This window comes from Cheilinus undulatus, linkage group 18 (assembly GCF_018320785.1).
Source record: "Cheilinus undulatus linkage group 18, ASM1832078v1, whole genome shotgun sequence".
Lineage (NCBI taxonomy): Eukaryota > Metazoa > Chordata > Actinopteri > Labriformes > Labridae > Cheilinus > Cheilinus undulatus.
Genome location: NC_054882.1, coordinates 10,147,314 through 10,164,947, shown reverse-complemented (window position 1 = coordinate 10,164,947; position 17,634 = coordinate 10,147,314). Strand labels below are relative to the sequence as shown.

Here is a 17,634-nt window from a genome sequence, read left to right as displayed (position 1 = left end):
GCCTCCTCTCCAATGCCTATTCAGCACCCCCAGGCTTCTGCTCCACCTTATCTGCAGGGCCTCCCCCAGAGTCAGTCTCCATCCCAGCAGTGGACACCCCAACAGCTGCCACAAAACCAAGCCATTGTCCAACAGAGGCACCCAAGTCCACAGCCTCACACCCAGCAAATGAGTCAATCTCAACATGCTCAAGCTTACCCACCAGGTCAGATTCCACCACAGTGGGCCCAAGCTGGACCCCAGCCAGTACCTCAGATATGTCCCCCTGGGTATCCTCATATGGGGCCACCATATAGTCAGGCTCAGATACCACCACAGACCCAACCCTGGTCTCAGTCACAACCACAGGGTTCCATGCCACAACAACCTCAGATGAGAGGTTATGATTCATATCATATCCAGACACAACAAGGCCAAATCCAGCAACAGACTTGGGGTCAGGTGCCACATCAACTTCCACCCCAGCCATATCCCCAGTCCCGCCCTCCACCTCAGTCCCCACAATATTCACAGGTTCAAACTCAATGTCACCCTCAGCCTCAGATGCGAGCACAAGGGCCACCCCACTTGCAACAGCCGCACCAATTCCAACCTCAGCCTCCTTCACAGCCTCAGCTCAGGCCTCAAGTACAAACTCAGACACAAGTGTCAGTACAAGTAAAACCTCAAGTCCAGACTCAGCAGTCTCAGTTCAATATACAGTTCCAGCAGCCACCTCCACAACCAAGTAATCAGGCCCAGCTCCAGTCACAACAGAAGATTCAGGCACCAACACAACCAAGTGTTGACACAGCTCCACTGTCCAAACCTGTGGCCCAATATCCACCACAACCAGAGGCTCCATCGGCAGCTCAACCTAAGATTCAGGCAACAACCCATCCCACAGCTGTACAACACATGCCTAATTCCAGTTTGCCAGCACAGCCCAAGACTGAGTCACTAGTCAGGGTGGAATCACAACCAAAGCCAAAGTTACAGGCTGAACCAGTACTACAAACAGAGGCTCAACCTAAAGTTCCATCACCAACCCAACCTAAGGCTCAATCAATGCCACAACCTAAACCTCAGGCACAAATGCCAACACAGACCCAACTTCCTGATCAGTCACCTACGCTACCCAAAAACCCATCTGCTTTACAGTCACCTCCACAGGCCAGACCTCAGACCCAGCCACCTTTACAGTCAAAACCTCAAACTCAGTCTCCTCCACAATCAAAACCATCAAAACCCCCACAGCCCCAAACTGCTTCCATCTCCCAAGTCAGTGTGCTGCCTTCATCTCAGGCTGAATCACCAGAGCTGTGCATCAAACCTCCAGCCCTGGCTCAGGCGCCTCCTCAGGCCTACACGGAGGCTTATGCTAAGGCCCAGGCTTTAGCCAGAAATGGCTTTGAGGAGGCCAAGCACTGTCTGCAGGAGCACATCAAGGAAACCATTAACATCTTTCAAGACAAACGTATATCAGCTGAGCAAGCATCTGTGAAAGAGGTAAATACCGTCACTGTAAATCACTTCTAGTGTGTAATGATACACTCAGTGAGCAAACTTTGCTGTTACTGTAAAATCTGGAAATTAAGTCACACTGGAATATAAGCTACAGTCGGGGTCTTCCTTTGTGAGCACTTCGAGCATGTTTAGGAAAGTTTAAAACATGCAGTTTCTAATGAAGCTGTGCAGCTCTTTCAGGTTTTCACCATGTGGAGTTAGCATCCCTGCTAGTCTAGGGAACAGTGTTTATTTTCTCGACCTACGGTGATAGTTTAGAATTACAGATCTGGAGCACATGAGCCATGCTGCCCACTGGTCACTTGTTTTTAACTGACGACTCTTCAATTAAACAGGAACTCCATAAGGTTTATTTACCCCACAATTTGTGAACGTTTTCTTTATATGCAGGGTTATGGTCTAATGAAGGAGAAAAGCTGTTGAAAAAGTGTCACTGCCAGCCTGATCTGTGTTGGTACTTATCCCAACAAACTTTGAACACTTCAGCAACTGCTTGTAATACACAGTGAATGAGGGCAAATATTCACTACCATCAAGGAGCAATGATGCCATGTATCACAGGATATTTTACTTATTATTCATGCTTTTTAAATGGGGTATCTTGTGTCTCAGTCTTCTTCTACTATGTATTTTTTATGTTTGCTGTGTATGATAGTCTTTGTCTAAAACCCTGTTAAATGTTGCTAGACTAAATGAAGATTAAATAAAATGAAATAAGATGTAGCCCACCATTTAAATGAAAAATAAGAAATTTAGAGTGCCTTAGTTTCTTATACACTAGATTTAATGGCAAGTTTACCAAATACTCAAGCAGGTAAGGGTCAGTATTGTTGGTTTGAGAAATACATCCTATTTTTGAAAACTACACTTGATAATCAAACACTCTGGGTTTTGGGTCGTACATATACATAACAACTTTGTGCTCACCCTTAAAATCAAAGATACAATATGCGTGGTACAACAAAAATCTGAAGTCTACACTGATTTCCAAGAAGCAATTCTGGAAACTGAATTTATGCTGTTGCTCTTAGGAGACATTGAGGATCCTTGACCCAGAGTTGCTGGAGGGGTTTCTGAGAGCAGCTGAAGGCATGGAGGCCTTTTGTACCCCTGCAGAGCTCAGGGACATGGAGTTTTACACCCAGTCAGTGAGGACTCAGTGGGAGGTAGGACAAAAAACTGTTACTGTGGGAATTAATTCAATGTGTGGGATTTTAACTGCTTAAATAGGACATTGTTCACATTTGTCACATTTAATGACACTATTGTGCCACTTTGGCACTAAAACTGTTGTTAATATTTTTCTCAGTCAAATTTTGTTGATAAAAGTATCAGCAAATTGTTTGATTGTGTGCATATAAAACAGTCACAAAGACTTCTTTTATTGAATACTGTGTTCTAACTTGCTTTGTCATTGTATTGAATTAATTTCATTTTATCTCCCAGGCTGTGAGAGCTGAGATCTCAGCCTATTTGCAGCAATTACGTTTTCAATTAACAAGGAAAGACTTTAACAATGCCGCCCAGCAGTGTGAGGTGCTCTTAAGCTCCCCATTAGAAAACCAAGCCCAGGTAGTTAAAGTAAAGTATCAGAGCTTAGCACTTGGCAGGTGTGCTTTGGTTGATGGGGATGCAGCCAGTTTATCTGCTCTGCTTGTCTAACTTTTGATCCCTCTTTTTTTCCTCAAATGCTTCAAAGGAGTTTGTGGTCATGGGATTTGGTAATTGCAATACTTGTTCATTGTTTCAATTAAAGAGGGTGCTGTTTTTTTTTTAGTCTTGATTTTGTTGTATTATGTGTTGTTAGATAAGTCAAACACAGAAAAATAAACACTAAAAAGTAACCTGAAAATCAAAATTAAGTATTAAACATGAAATTATATTTGGTAAAATATTTAAGACAGAAATAAATTTAGTTTTCACTGAAAAAGAGAAACAGCACTCTTTGGGTCTGCGGGCTGCAAATTAGCTTTATGTTGCAATTTCTTTGCTTTCAAAGCTGTCAAATTCAAACTTGAAATTTATATGGCATTCAGTAAGAAAAGATGCTTTTAAGCGGGGCAAGCAATGGGGACACAGATCAGATTCTGTACATCAAAAAATACATTGCATAAAGTTAATCTTAGTTTGAATGGGTGTAAAATGATGGTATGACTCAACTGGTTTGAAAACCTGTAAATTATATTCTTTACTAACTTATTTTTCCACTATGTCAACATTCTCCAGGCTTGTATCTCAGAGGATGCTAGCTTTGCCCAGGCTGGGCAGCACCTTCAGGCCTTGAAAGAGCTGTGTGACACCCTGAGCCCTGAGGACGCTCACCGCCTGGCACAGACTCAGCTCAGGGAGTGTGAGAACAGGCTGGCAGCCATTCAACGACAATTCAGCGGAGACCAAGATGCACCACTCCCTGATTCTAGGTATTCACTTCTTCTCAATTCATCATGGGTTTTTAAATGTTTAAATGTTGCTGTCTTGCTCAGTAGTTAAAATGTTGAAATAAAGGAAGAGATATTTGATTCCCATTTCGTTTGTTTACAGGATTCCTGTTACCTTCAGTGAGGATCTGAATGCACAAAAAGAACCCACAAGACCAAGTGACAAACCTCAGGCCTCAGCTGAGGTATGACTCATAACCATTCATAGATTAAAATAGTTACTCTTTGAAAATAATTTTGTCCTGTAAAATGTTCCTTATATGTCCATCTTTTCTTCTGCAATATTTTTCATATTTTTAGTTCTTTGGCATGTATGCCTTTGTTTCTTAACTGCGTACTGTGGTTGCTTTATGTCACCTAAGCAACTATGGAGAGCTAGAAAAGAGGATGACATCTTTTTCAGGTGGTTCCAGTGTTAAAGAAGACTCTCAGTGTGGAGAGGAAGGAGGTTGAAAAGCAGACATCCATGGAGGAGGAAGTTCCCAAGAAGGAGGCATTAGAAAGGTAGACTGATTCAAGCCTGATTATGCTGTAACATCACATTAATCCCCTTATTTACTGCTGCTTCACTTCCTGACTGTGTTCTAACTTTTAAAATCTCCAGATATGAGAATTCTAAGAGGACACTTCAAGCCCAACTGGCTAAAAATGAGCAGATCTTCACTGATGTTCCCTCTGATTCTGTCTCTCTAAAAGGCCTTCATACAAGACTCCAGGAACTACAGGTACAACAGGCGCTTAAAGAATTTGACAAGATTGTATCCATTCTTTGAGCATGCCCATAATGATAAATTTAACCCCCTGTTTTGCAGTTCTTGAGACAAGAGACAGAGGCTCTGTGGTCTGAGTATACAAACCTGTGCACCCAGTGCACTAACCCTGGTCTGGAGAAGGAGAAAGCAGAGCTTCAGGAGCAGTGGCGCAGTCAACAGGCTAACCTGCAGAAGAGAGGCAGCTCTCTGGGCGCCGCCCTTAGACAGATTGACTCCACTGAGAACCACATGGTGGACTTCACAGACCGTCTGGACCGCTACCTTAGACAGCCCAAAGACATCACTGGCTTCACGCTGGCCAACACCAACATCCTAAAAGACATTAAGGTCTCCTGTGACTCCTAAATACCTTTCCATGGAGTAAAACTTTGTCAAACTGTTGCACAAAAGCTGTTTATGCAGAAATAGGCGTATATAAACAGTATCATCAAAGTTTGAAGGGTTAAGAGCCAAACTAAACAGCCAGAAAATTGTTTTAAACTAATTATTTGCTCTTTTGCTACAACCATAGATTTGTTTTTGCAAAGTTGCAGAAATTCCTGTGAAAATGAAAATAATCAAATCAGTCAGTAAGTTTTAATTAGGCGGATAGGTTGAGAAAACTGCTTTGCATTGCTTGCACTTCAATGGAGTTCTTGTCCTTGACAATGCAGACTAATCCTAAACTTCACATTGCATCTCACCACCCCATCTTTTGTGATAGGAACTGGATGACAACATCCAGAGTGAGCTGGACCAGCTGTCTCGCCTGCACCCTAAATCTAGCGATCTGGACCCAAGGGACTGCCCTCCTCTGTCCCGCGAAGTTGAGACCCACAAAGCCAGCCTGGATCAGCTTCGACAGCAGGTCCGCAAGAGTGAGGCAGCTGCCCGCGCCCTTGACCGCTTCCTAATGTCACTGCGTACTGTGGATGAAGACATATCTGGAGTCCAAGGTGCCCCCTGTAGTGATGATCAGGTACTTCGGGACTGCCGCTCCAAGCTGGCTTTGATCAAACAAAGCATTGACAGTCTGAAAGAAAAGACTCCTCAGCTGGATCAGCTTCTACAAGGGGCAAGGCTGACAGTCACCAGGAATGGAATCCCTGCCTCCTGCCTGGACATGGTGACAGCTCTGCTTAGGAGGCTGGAGGAGGCTGACAGTGGACTTGTCGGGCAACAGAAAGGCCTCCAGAAGGAGATGCAGAGCAGATCCTTGGGACTGAGGAAGAGGACTCTGCTGGGGGAGCTGAGGAAGCTGCAGAAAGCAATCGAATCACAAGGCCTTAAGGAGCCCACAATGCCTGCTGTGCAGCAAAGGTGAGTTTAATGTACTGTTTGTTGATGTAGTAACACAAAGGCTTTCTTTCTAATGAGTTTTAGCAATGTATAGTATTTGATAGAGTTAGCATCAGAGTTAAACTGAAATATCCTTCTAGTTTGTGCTTCTTTAGCTTTTGATGATTTTTTCTTTACTCAATGAAATGTGAAAGGCAGCACTAAACCACATTTTGTATACTGTAGGCAAACACAGGAGCAATGCATCAAGAAGTATTGGAAGACATGTATGAGTATAATTTAAAAAATAATTAATGTCATTAAATAATTGAATAAAAATGATTTGTTTTTCAGGCTCCGTGCTCTATCAGATTTGGAGAGTCAGGTGCAAGCCCAGCATTCAGAGCTCCAGAACGTCCGTGAACTTCAAGAGAAAGAGGGAGGAGGTGAAGACCTCTTTCAGGAACTGGAGGCCCAGTGGAAGGAGACTCAGAGAGCATTTATTGAAGGGTAAGTTTGGTAGGAGAAGTATGCTCAACACAAGTATCTTATCTAATCATCAGGAATAAGAGACTAATGGCTGCATAATAAGGTAGAGAAAGCTGGGGTTGTTCTTTTTAGATCTGGGGGGCAAAGATTGACATAATTTCTTCTGTTTTCTCCCTCTGGCAGCAAGAAGCAAAGCAACCTGTTGCTAGAAAATATGAAGAAGTTCCAGAACTGTCGCAGCCATCTGAGCAACACCATGCAGAGAGCAGAGCAGACTATCAGTGATCAGGCTTCTTACATGGGCAAGGACAACCTGCAGAGAAGTTTTGCCAAGGTTAGTTGACCAAATTACTTTTAATGTTGTATTTAACATGTATTAACGGGTAAAATTTGACTGGGGTGTATTTAGATATCTGCCACTTTGATTCTCATTTAATAAGCTTGTATGGACGAAAACATTACCAGTTCATTCTTTGGGCTTCATACAACAATTTAAAGCAAAATGTAACTATGTGTGCATATGTTTATAGGTTGGGGATATTAAGGCGGAGCTGGCTGGTCTTGGCGAGCCCATGGAGGAGATGAGGGCAGTTTGCAGGCAGCTGCAGACCCAACTAAAGAAGATGCCAGACTGCAGTGGGGCGCCATTTGAAGCCGAGGCTGACACACTCATGGACAACTGGCTGGATGTAAGATTCTTATTTACATTGAAATTAGATAGGAAAAGATCAAAAGTGCACCTAAACTTAGGATTTCAGATTTTTTATAAACACTACTCGTCCGGTTTTAGGTGCAGGGAATCTAAAGAATAAGACAGGTTAAAGAAGGCTTTTGGTAAAAAGTGTATGAAAATGTATAGCTAAACTCCACTAACTGTTCTTCTCAGTACTGCAGAAGTATATCTGGTTTGGAAAGCTTTACTTTCACAAGCTTTACTTCACTGAATATTGTTGTTTTTCTTTGCCCCTGCAGGTGACAGAGAAGACAGATGCCTACATGGATAACCTTCGGGTGGGGCTGGAGCTGTGGGACAAGCAGCTGATGGTAGGGGGAGAAGTTGACACCTGGGCAGGGTCCAAACTGGCTATGTTTGCAGAAAGCCACCCCTTCCACAATGAACAGCAAGTACTGGACATGAGGGTAAGAGTCCTTAATAAAATTATGTTTTAATTGCTTCATTGGAAGCTTGAGCCCCGTCCCAAAGTGTGGATGAAAAGTCTTTAAAGAACAAGCTGATTCTTATTCTGTTTTATTTTTTTAAGGATGAAATCAACGCCAATGAGAAGAACATAGAACTCTTCCACAAGAAGTCTATAGAAATCCAGGAGATACTGCAGAGTCCAGAAGCACCACTGGAGCTGCAGGTGAGTTGTCTTATCCCCTCTGCTATTGTTTTCTTTTAAATCCAAACTCAGTCTTTTTAGATACTGTATGTGTGGTTACTCTTGCCTTGAAATTTGTTATCAATTTCTTTAACAGTGCCTGTGTCCTTTTAAAATCTTTCTCTAAGGTGATGGAAACCCAGCTGAGGAAGAGGATGCAGCAGGTGAAGGAGCTGTTTACCGACTGCACTGACGTCTTTGAGGAGCTGGTTGCTGTGAAGACACACCTGGCTGAGAAACTCGAAGAGTGCCAAACAGCTGTAGAGAGCATCCAGTGTTCTCTCAGTAATCTTGATCCTTCAAAGCCAAAGGTGGAAGAAGAGATACAGGTAAACAGCTGTTATAATTTTAAATTTCTCTGTCTTGGAATTCATTTATCACATTTAAAACGATCCATCATGGCCATTCTTGTTACGGACACACTAATTTGGTAGAACGTTTGCCGTACAAAATCTCAAAACTTAACAAGTATAGTTTTTTCATTTACAGTACACATCATACTTAATATAAGCCACATTTATAAGCTAAACATTTTAATTTTAAGATATCAGAAAAATAAGAATGTATTTATTTTATTTGTAAAGGGACCATGCACAATAGTAATGTTGCCATTTGGTGCCTTGTACCAGAAGTTAGCTTCAAGCTGATTACATCTGCAGTCTCTTGGCAGAAATTAGATAGTTACCAATGCATCAAGAAAAAGAAAACTGTTTCCTTTTGTATAATTATTATTGAGATTATTTTACTAGCTTTTTCAACTATTTGTAATTGTATGTTTCATCACATAATTTTCTAATTTGACAGTTCAGCTCTGCCCGCTGCACTCCGATACTATTGGTAATAAAATAAAGTTGTCCATTTTTCCTTTCCAGGAGCTGAGTGGTGAACTGGAGACTCAAGAGGAGCAGGCGGAGGCTGTGTTGAAGGAGGTGGGTCTGGTTTCCAGTGTGGCCAGTCCTCAGGTGCTGGAGGCCTTGTCTGTGGACTGTACCCGGCTTAGGGAGGCCCTCTCCAGAACCAAAGAGATGATCCACCTTAAGAGAGAGGAGAGGGACAAAGGCCTGCTCAAAGTCATCAAAGGTGGATACAGATGCCCTCTAAACATAAACTGAAATACATCCCCTGTCTCACTTTCTCATACTACTTTTTTCTTTCTATACAATACAATAAGATATTTTTCCATTTCTTCAGATGAAAAGCAGTCCTTCATCGGCTGGTTCCAGGATTTACAGATGTCTGTTAATGAATGCTTTGAGAACCCTGAGAGCAAAACAGATGTGGAAACATCCCTGCAAAGACTCACTGTAAGTTAATGATAAAGTTTTGTAGTAGAAAAGTGCTGTAGATCATTCAATGATAGTTCAGTCCTTAAAGATTTTCTCCTGTTCTTCAGGGTTTCTTGAAAGCAAAGGATGCAGAGAAACGTCTGGACCAGCTGAAAGATCAACTGGAGAGAGGCAGCCAGCAGGTTCCACCCCAGCAGCTGTCTGAGTTCAGCGACTGGCTGAAGGAGCAGCAGGAGGAGGTGGAAACATTCAGGACTCACTGCCTCAACAGGCAGAAACAAATGGAGTCACTCCTCAGTGACCTGAACAGGTGATTCAGTTTGGCCCCATTAACAAAAAGTCTGCATATGGAGATTAAAAAGTGTATACTTCTGCTAACTTTCTTTGAGTTTTCTATGACAGTTGTGTCTTTTGTTTTATAGTCTGCAGAAACAGCATGATAGCTTCAGGGATTGGCTGCAGATCAAAGAGAAACAGTCAGTGGAGTCACACAAAGCTAAAGTTCTCCTCAAAGATCTTCAGGATGGGAGGTGAGCTTCAACATGCAAGCCAAGTACAACAGTTTAATTATATAACCCATTGCCCATTGCTGAAATATTTTCAAATGTATTTTTTCTTTGTCACAGTGGCAGAGCTGACTCCCTCAGTGAGATTCTAGCTTCAGTACGCAGACAAGGAGTCAGAGCTGAAAGCCTCCTGAAAGACGGCGATAACTTGATACAACGCTACAGAAACCTGAAGGAGAGGCTGCAGAAGCAGGCGGACACCCAGAATGCCCTGGATGGAGAAGTGGACAAGTTTAACTCTCAGGCTAAAAGCACAAAGACCTGGATAACTAATCTGCTGCAGCCCCTCTCCTCCTCTGGCAAAGACACCAAGACAGAGGAGATAAAGAAGAGAGCACAGGTCAGTAAATAGGAGTTTGAAATCTAACCTTAATCCCACATTAATACAGAGAAAATAAATGAAATTATCACTTTTGTGCTTATATAATTTACACATTTACAATTTTATGAATTCTGTTGGGAAATACCCATAGACTGAAGAAAATATTGGGCAGAGCCTGAGTGACCTCTGCCATTTGGTAGCTAAAGGTGGCTTTTGAAGCTAATCTGCAATTCTGCATATTTAATTGGTCTAAAATGGTTAAAAGCACAGCATAAATAAATCTGCTATAACTTGTGTTGTACTTCTGTCACCAGGCTGTCCTGAGCTCTAAGCCTGAGGGTGACTCTAAAATGAATGACCTGAGAAAAAAAAGTCAAAGTCTGTGTGAGCAGGAGGGTATGGAGGAGAGCAGGAAACAAGACATCCAGCGATCAGTCAGAGAAACAGAGGAACAGTGGAGAACGGCTCTGCAGACAGCTGAGCAGTATCTCAACAAGGCTGAAACAAAGGCTGTGTTAGAGAAGGACCTCAGCTCTTTTATAACCAAGAATGAAGAAGTTCAAGCATGGATTAAAGACAAGGAGCAAAACCTGAAGTCCATCAGTGGATGCATGCAAATTGAAGAAAAGCTTCCTGTTGCAGAGGTTAGTGTTAAATAAACAGTTTGTTAAGGCTGATGTTAATCGTAGATCCTCTTGGTTTGTTTTCTCTATGAAAGACATATTGTCTTTCTTTTCTTCAGGCTGTCCTCAACTCCAAGCCTGTTGGAGATTCAAAGCTTCGGGATCTAAAGCAGCAATGCCAGAGTCTGTGTGATAACCAGGGACTGGACGAAAGGAGGAGACGAGAGGTTCAAGATGCTGTTAAGAAGACTGAGGAGCAGTGGAAGAATGTCCAACAGTCTGCTCAGAAGGCTCTCGACAAGACAGGGACTGAAGTTGCTGCTAGAAAGGATTATGATGCTTTCAAAAGCCAAAGTGAGGATGCTCAGTCCTGGATGAAAGAGCAAAAGCAGAAACTGTTGGCCCTCAGTAGTCAAATGCCATGTGAAGAAAGGTTACAGGTTGCACAGGTGGGTCTACTTTATCATGAATATCTGGTTAAAATAGCTAATATTGGAAAAATAAACCAGTTTTATTATATTTCTTTAAAAAGTTTGTTATTTTACTGGGGCTGTGACTGTTTAAACTGCAGTAAAGGCCAATACTTTTCACCTGGATTCACATCAGATAGTTATTACTAAATGTCACAATTCTGTCATTTTGTGCCCTTATCTTCAGGCTGTTTTGACCTCCAAACCTGAGGGAGAGTCCAAACTTCTTGCTCTGAAGAAACAAGCTGAGAGTGTATGTGAGCACCTGGAGGAGAGCAGGAAGCCAGAGGTTCAGCAGCTGGTAAAAAATGCTGAGCAGCAGTGGAGAAATGTTCAGCAGGCTGCCCGACAGGCAGAGCTCCGAGGTCTGTCTGACGACTTCGACTCTCAGGGTAAAAACACTCAGTTGTGGATCAGGGAGAGAACACAGAAGCTGCAGTCTGTGGGCAGTCAAACACCAGCTGAGGAGAGGATTAACACAGCTCAGGTCTGTTTGAACTTACTGTTGTATCAAGAAATCTTTGCTAAGACAGCTTTGACACTGACTGTTTTGGAATCAGTAGAAATATAGTACATTTATAGTGTGTGATCGAAACGTTTCGCCCATAAACACATACTTTTTAGCACAGTGAAAATACAAATTGGCATAAAAATAACAATGGGAATACAAAAAACATTACAGTTTTCATGCTATGAATCAATGTTACAGAGCTTAGATAAGTGCCAACTCCAGCCAAACTAAAACTCAATCCAGCTGACTTTCAAAAAGTATTTTTGTTTTATTTAATCTTTTGAAAAATTACATTACACAAAGACAACCAATTTAAAGTCTCTTTTCTGCTTTGTTAAACTTTCAATCAAAACAAAGTTTCATTCATTTTTGTCTTTTTTATCAAGCATTTTCTGGTTTATACATTTTATTCTAACTTGAGTTTCAAATTATCCCTAGATCTAAAAGTCCCAAGTTTGCATGAATCATTTATCAGCTGGCATTTGATGATTGCTTTTTTGTTGTTGTTGTTTGCAGACCATCTTGAGCTCAAAACCAGATGGTGACTGTAAAGTGAACAACTTAAGAAGACGAGGCCAGAGTGTATGCGACCATCCGGATGCAGATGAAAGCAGGAAAAAACATGTTCAGCAGACAGTTAAAGACTCAGAGGATCAGTGGAGGAACGTCCTGGGGGCTGCGAAACAGGTCGAAGCTGCCGCTGGTGCTGAAAAAGCCAAGAAGGCTGAGAAAATAAAGTCAGAGGTAAAAAATTCTACTGTTGAAGAGCAGTGTATTGTTGCTATATTGTGTTTATATTGATTGATTTTCACATTTTAAATGTATAGCGCTGAGATAAGGTACAAAACCCATCCTCTTTTATCTAGCTTGGCCTTGTAAAATTGCTCATTTCTATAAACCGCATATAATATGCAATAGAACTAACACTAGAGAAATATCACTAAACAGAGTGGGAATGTATGAAAATATGCAACATGAAGATCCTGCTGAGCAGCTGAACATCATTTCATCTGAGTTGCTCTTGACAGGCACTTTATGGATCCATTTTGAGCCACCTTTTCATGTACTGTAATTATCTTTTCAGTTGAAAGAATTTGATACCAACCAGCAGGACATCAACAAGTGGCTGTCAGACTTCCAGAAGCGAGTGGACTCACTGAACAGCCAACCTAAAGCTAAGGACAAACTACACGCAGCACAGGTGAGCAGCTGAGTCAAAAAAAGAGAAATTGACAAAAACGGTGGTAAATAATGCCCTCTTTTTGCACAAAATTTATTAGGCAAGGTAAAGCAAGCTTATTTATGTAGCACCTTTGAGACAAAAGGCAATTCAGTTTGCTGATACATACCTTGAAATCCATTATTTTGTGTTCCTATTTCAAATCTGGTTTGATGCAAACTATAATTGCATTAAGTCAAATAGTCTTCAGTTAAAAAACAAAAAACAAAAGAACAGACATGTTATGTTGGTTTGCAGAATACAGCCAACGCTGTCAGCGCTAGCACAATTAGCCTTTGGGCTTCTGTGCAGGTTAGAATTCACATTCCTGTACTGAATGTTTTCACTCATTTCTTCAGTTATATGTGAGTATAAAAGTACACAGCCTGTGTCCAGCTTTATCCCCATTGTCTTGGTCTAAATTATGGTAAACCATGCTGTTCCTATGAGGTACTATCAGTGATATCAGCTCATTGTTGTGTATATTCCATAAAAAGAGCATTATGGCAGCATGGCAGTAACCATTAACCACAGCTACAGCAACTAGTGGTGGGTGGCTGTTTTACAGTTCAGACAGCATTTGAGGGAGATTGTGGACCTGAAATGGTTAAAAAAATATTATTCTAGTGCCGAGTACAGAATGCCTGGGTATTTATTCATTTAGCTTGGTAATTGTTCGTAGCCGCTTATCTTCAGTCAGATCTGGTTCAGTGTTGTTGTTCTTATAAACCCAGTTTTTCCTTAAGTCATCACAAGCTGAAATTAAACAACATACTCCTGCATCTTCATCCCCAGACCATCGTAAGCTCCAAGCCTGATGGAGACTCCAAACTTCAGGAACTCAAGAGACAAGGTCAGAATGTTTGTGCTCAGGACCTCGAGGAAAACAAAAAGCAAGAGGTTCAACAAAAAGTAAGAGGTCTTGAGGAGCAGTGGATGAGAGCCCTGCAAAATGCTAAACAAGCCCTGGATCAAGCTGAGAGGCAGTGTGCTCTGGAGGGCCAGCTAAAGGAATATGAAGCCTTGAAGGAGAAGACCAAAGCCTGGCTGGAAGACAAGAGGAAGAGTCTTGTCTCTGTGGACAGTCAGACAGATCCAGAAAAGACAATAAACACTGCACAGGTCAGTTTCTTGTAATTTTTGATATGCTTAAACTTTGTGACTCATTTCAGAAAGTGTAACTAATCAGCTATCTTTTTTCTCTGTCTTCAGTCTATTCTGAGCTGTAAGCCTGAGGGAGACTCTAAGCTGACCGAGCTGAGGAGACTGAGTGAGAGTCTGTCTGACCAGGAAGACCTGGAGGAGAACATGAGACAAGAGGCTCAGCAGACTGTTAAAGACTCAGAGGAACAGTGGAAGACAGTCCTGCAGTCTGCTGAGAGCACTCTGAAGAAAGCTGAGGCCCAGTACTCACTGTCTAGGGAGCTGGAGGGCTTTGGCACCCAGGCAGAGAGCACTAAATCCTGGGTTAAAGAGCTGCAGAAACAGGCTGAGTCCAAGGGGAGAGGAACTCAGGGAAACCGGGCTCAGCTAGAGGACAGGCTGAATACAGCACAAGTAAAGTATCAGTGTATTTTAGATGATATATTGTGCATTATTTGTGACATTGTTATATCTAGAATTATGGCTGTTTAGTGAGAAAGAAAAATAATATATTGATCTCTTTAGGTCATCTTAAACTCCAAGTCAAACGGTGACTCTCAAATGATGGAGCTAAAGAAACGAACCAAGAGTCTGTGTGAGCAAAAAGATTTGGACAAAAACAAGAAAAAGGAGGTTCAACAGACATTTAAAGACACTGAGCAGCGGTGGAAGACAGTCCTGCAGGCTGCAGGGGACACGCAAAGGTATCTGATCTGAAATCTGATTTAATGCTCTGTGATTGATATTTCTCTGCCCATGAATGCCTCAGTGGTGAACACAGTAAGGGATGGAAAACAAAAGTTAAATGTGAAATATGCTTCAGATTTTAACACAGAGGTTATTGCATTTATACATATGTCTTTTTACAGTCTGATCATTTGAACCTGTCTAATTCTAATTTGTTAACTTGCCTTTGCATTGTTGTTGCCCATCAGACAGTTGAAGGGTGTTGTGGATCGTCTGGTGTCCTGTGAAAACCAGCGCAGTCAGGCCGAAGCTCGTCTGTTTGATCTTCAGAAGCAAACATCCAGCCTGCCTCGTGAGTTCCCATGGCCTGGGCTCGGAGAGAGGAGGCAGGCAGTGGAACAGGCCAGGACCCTGCTGGATCAGAGTGCAGCTTTGGCCCCTGTTCTGTCAGACATCCGTAAACAGGTGTGACACTCACAGGAAAGCAAATAACAAAAGAAAAGGGGTTTAAGGTTGAAGCATGTTGACTGTCTTGCATTGTTTTCTGAAGTCTGCAGAGCTGTTTGAGATTACAAAGGACCCTGGTCTGTCAGATTCCCCATTGGCAGCCAAACAGGACTCCATTCCTGCTATGCTGAAAGAGCTGACTGTAAGTTCAGCAAATAATCTTTAAGAAAAGATATGAGTAGCATCTATACTAGTTAATTTTCAATTTCTAGACTATCGAAATAAGCTATAAATGCATTCATTTTCTTTCTATGCCTTTGTTTGAATCAGTAAGATAAAGAGTGTTCCAATTTTGACATGAACATTTTCAGTATTATTTGTCTATCGTCCAGTTAATCAGTCAGTGAAATACATCTGCTATTGTTCTCAGGATGCAGTGGCGGATCTGGAGCAGGGCATCCAGGCAGAGAGGCAGTGCACTCAGCTGGTGGAGCAACATGAAGCAGCACAGGACTGGCTCAGGGAGCATGTCAAAGGCCTGAGTGCTCCACCTACTGACAGAAAGGATCTGCACAGCGCTATCAACACACTGAAGGTTTGAAAAATCTCACTGAAGGAATCTTTCTGTCCCTAACAGAAGTTGGAGGCATACATTTTGACCATTCAGTTAAATATGGCCCTCGAGTGCAAAAAGCCATTAGCAAACAAAAACATGATCAGGAATGAATTTGGGAAATTGAGATTAATATCATTTAAGTTATTTTTGGAATTTATGGCATAGTATACACTTAACATGATAATTTTATTTGAAATATTAAATAGAATAAACCAAACCAGTATTCATATGTATCAGATTTCTTTTTCACTGCCCCATTCAGAATTTAAAAAAAAAATATCCAGTTCCCTAAATATTTGACGTCTGGATCATTTTAAGGTTTTAGAGTCAAAGCTCTTCAAAAAGATGTAAAAAATTCTCTCTTATGTAATTTGATTTAACACTTTCTCGTGTGTGATGCCAGGCCTTGCTCCAAACAGCGGACAGAGAGAAGAGAGAGATGAAAGAGCTGGACTCTGCTAGAGACAGTCTGCTGAACCTCTGCACAGCTGGAGGCAGGGCTGCTCTGACCCTAGAGGTCAGCCACCTTCATGACCTCTGTGATGCCTCAGAGCAGGAGGTGAAGGAGCGTCTGGCTACCTGTGAGACTCGTCTAGCTGAGCTTGATGGTCAGGTAGCCAAGAGGGCACAGGGGCTAAAGGAGAGAGCTGCAGCCCTGCAGTGGGAGCTCCGTTCTCTGGACCAAGCACTCAGTTACAGCGAACCACAGGACAACATCGCTCAGCTCCAACAGCACTGGAACAGCCTCAAGGTTATTACTGATAATAAAATAAAAAGAAAAATGTTATACTGGCTTGACTAGTCCCAACATATGGACTGAAAAAGAGGCCATGTGCAGAAAATAAAAATGGAAGTTTGTACCTCACGAAATAAGGGTAAAACTTGTCCTTATGTTCCTGTAGCAGAAATGCAGATACTACTAATGTGATGATGTTATTCCTTTAGAACTGCCAGAAGTCACTTGACGATTTGGGTGTAAAGGTTCATGACCTTGACAAGGAAGTGAAGGTGACATCTGCCACTGATGAGCTACCTGCAGAAATTATCACTGGGGTGGAATCCTTATGCCAGCAACATGACAGGTACCACATAATACAACTGATTTTATTTTATCTGTCATTTTTAGAAAGCAGAAAATATCTAAATGGGCCATTGATTTTAGCTCTTGCTTTGATACTCAGGTCATAAGACTGTCAAATCGATCTAACTATTTCACCACTTAAGTTTTTCAATTATGCTGACCTACTTGATAAGGTTCAAAATGATGAATTCTCAGCTGGTATCCCTCAATTTCTGAATAGCATTCAATTATTATTACACAAAACAAACATGCACAAGAAACATGACCCAGCAGGTCACTGTGCTCTCAAACAATAGCATTAAAAAAGGGATCTCTTGTTTCACTGTTTGTTTTAAACATCAAAAGGTTATATCCTACAAATTATTATACTACAGAAATTTTAGCCAACATGAAGGATTTATTTTATATTTTACCTATATTTATGATGAATCCTTTTTGCTTCTTGTTGTGCTTGAGAAGTATTTACACATTGCCATGCTTTCAGTTATTCCCTTTTGCATATAGTTTTGCAATTAAACTTGTCCTTTAATCATTTTATTGGATTTATAATGCATGCATTGCTGACTTTGGTGTTAAACATGAATGAATTATTTGCAGTTTAAAGTCTAGGCTGAGTGAGCATCAGGGTACCTGCTCTACAAACACAACTCGCTATCTGATGGACAGTCTTCACAACCTGCAGGAATGGAACCAAAGCAAACCATTAGAGTCAAGTTCTTCTGTGCAGGTTCATGTCTTTTGATGTTTTCAGTCATTTTGCAAGATACTTAAAAAGGTTGATGAGTTTAGAGACTTAAAAGTGTGGTATTTTAACATGG

General features: G+C 41.6%; 1 protein-coding gene across 1 annotated transcript; it reads left to right on the top strand.

Moving 5' to 3' along the window:
* The first annotated feature begins 543 nt into the window (after nucleotides 1-543).
* Nucleotides 544-16,658, top strand: LOC121526541 (nesprin-2-like). Its single transcript, XM_041813193.1, has 32 exons — nucleotides 544-1,488; nucleotides 2,538-2,672; nucleotides 3,733-3,926; nucleotides 4,048-4,129; nucleotides 4,348-4,448; nucleotides 4,549-4,669; nucleotides 4,757-5,044; nucleotides 5,421-6,016; nucleotides 6,329-6,484; nucleotides 6,647-6,797; nucleotides 6,994-7,152; nucleotides 7,436-7,603; nucleotides 7,726-7,827; nucleotides 7,974-8,174; nucleotides 8,718-8,925; nucleotides 9,037-9,149; nucleotides 9,239-9,441; nucleotides 9,554-9,661; nucleotides 9,758-10,037; nucleotides 10,334-10,663; nucleotides 10,762-11,091; nucleotides 11,300-11,599; nucleotides 12,140-12,367; nucleotides 12,708-12,824; nucleotides 13,638-13,964; nucleotides 14,055-14,399; nucleotides 14,511-14,689; nucleotides 14,921-15,137; nucleotides 15,223-15,321; nucleotides 15,550-15,714; nucleotides 16,139-16,486; nucleotides 16,638-16,658. Exons 1-32 carry the CDS (start codon nucleotides 544-546, stop codon nucleotides 16,656-16,658), a joined length of 7,317 nt encoding a protein of 2,438 aa, XP_041669127.1.
* Nucleotides 16,659-17,634: the final 976 nt, after the last annotated feature.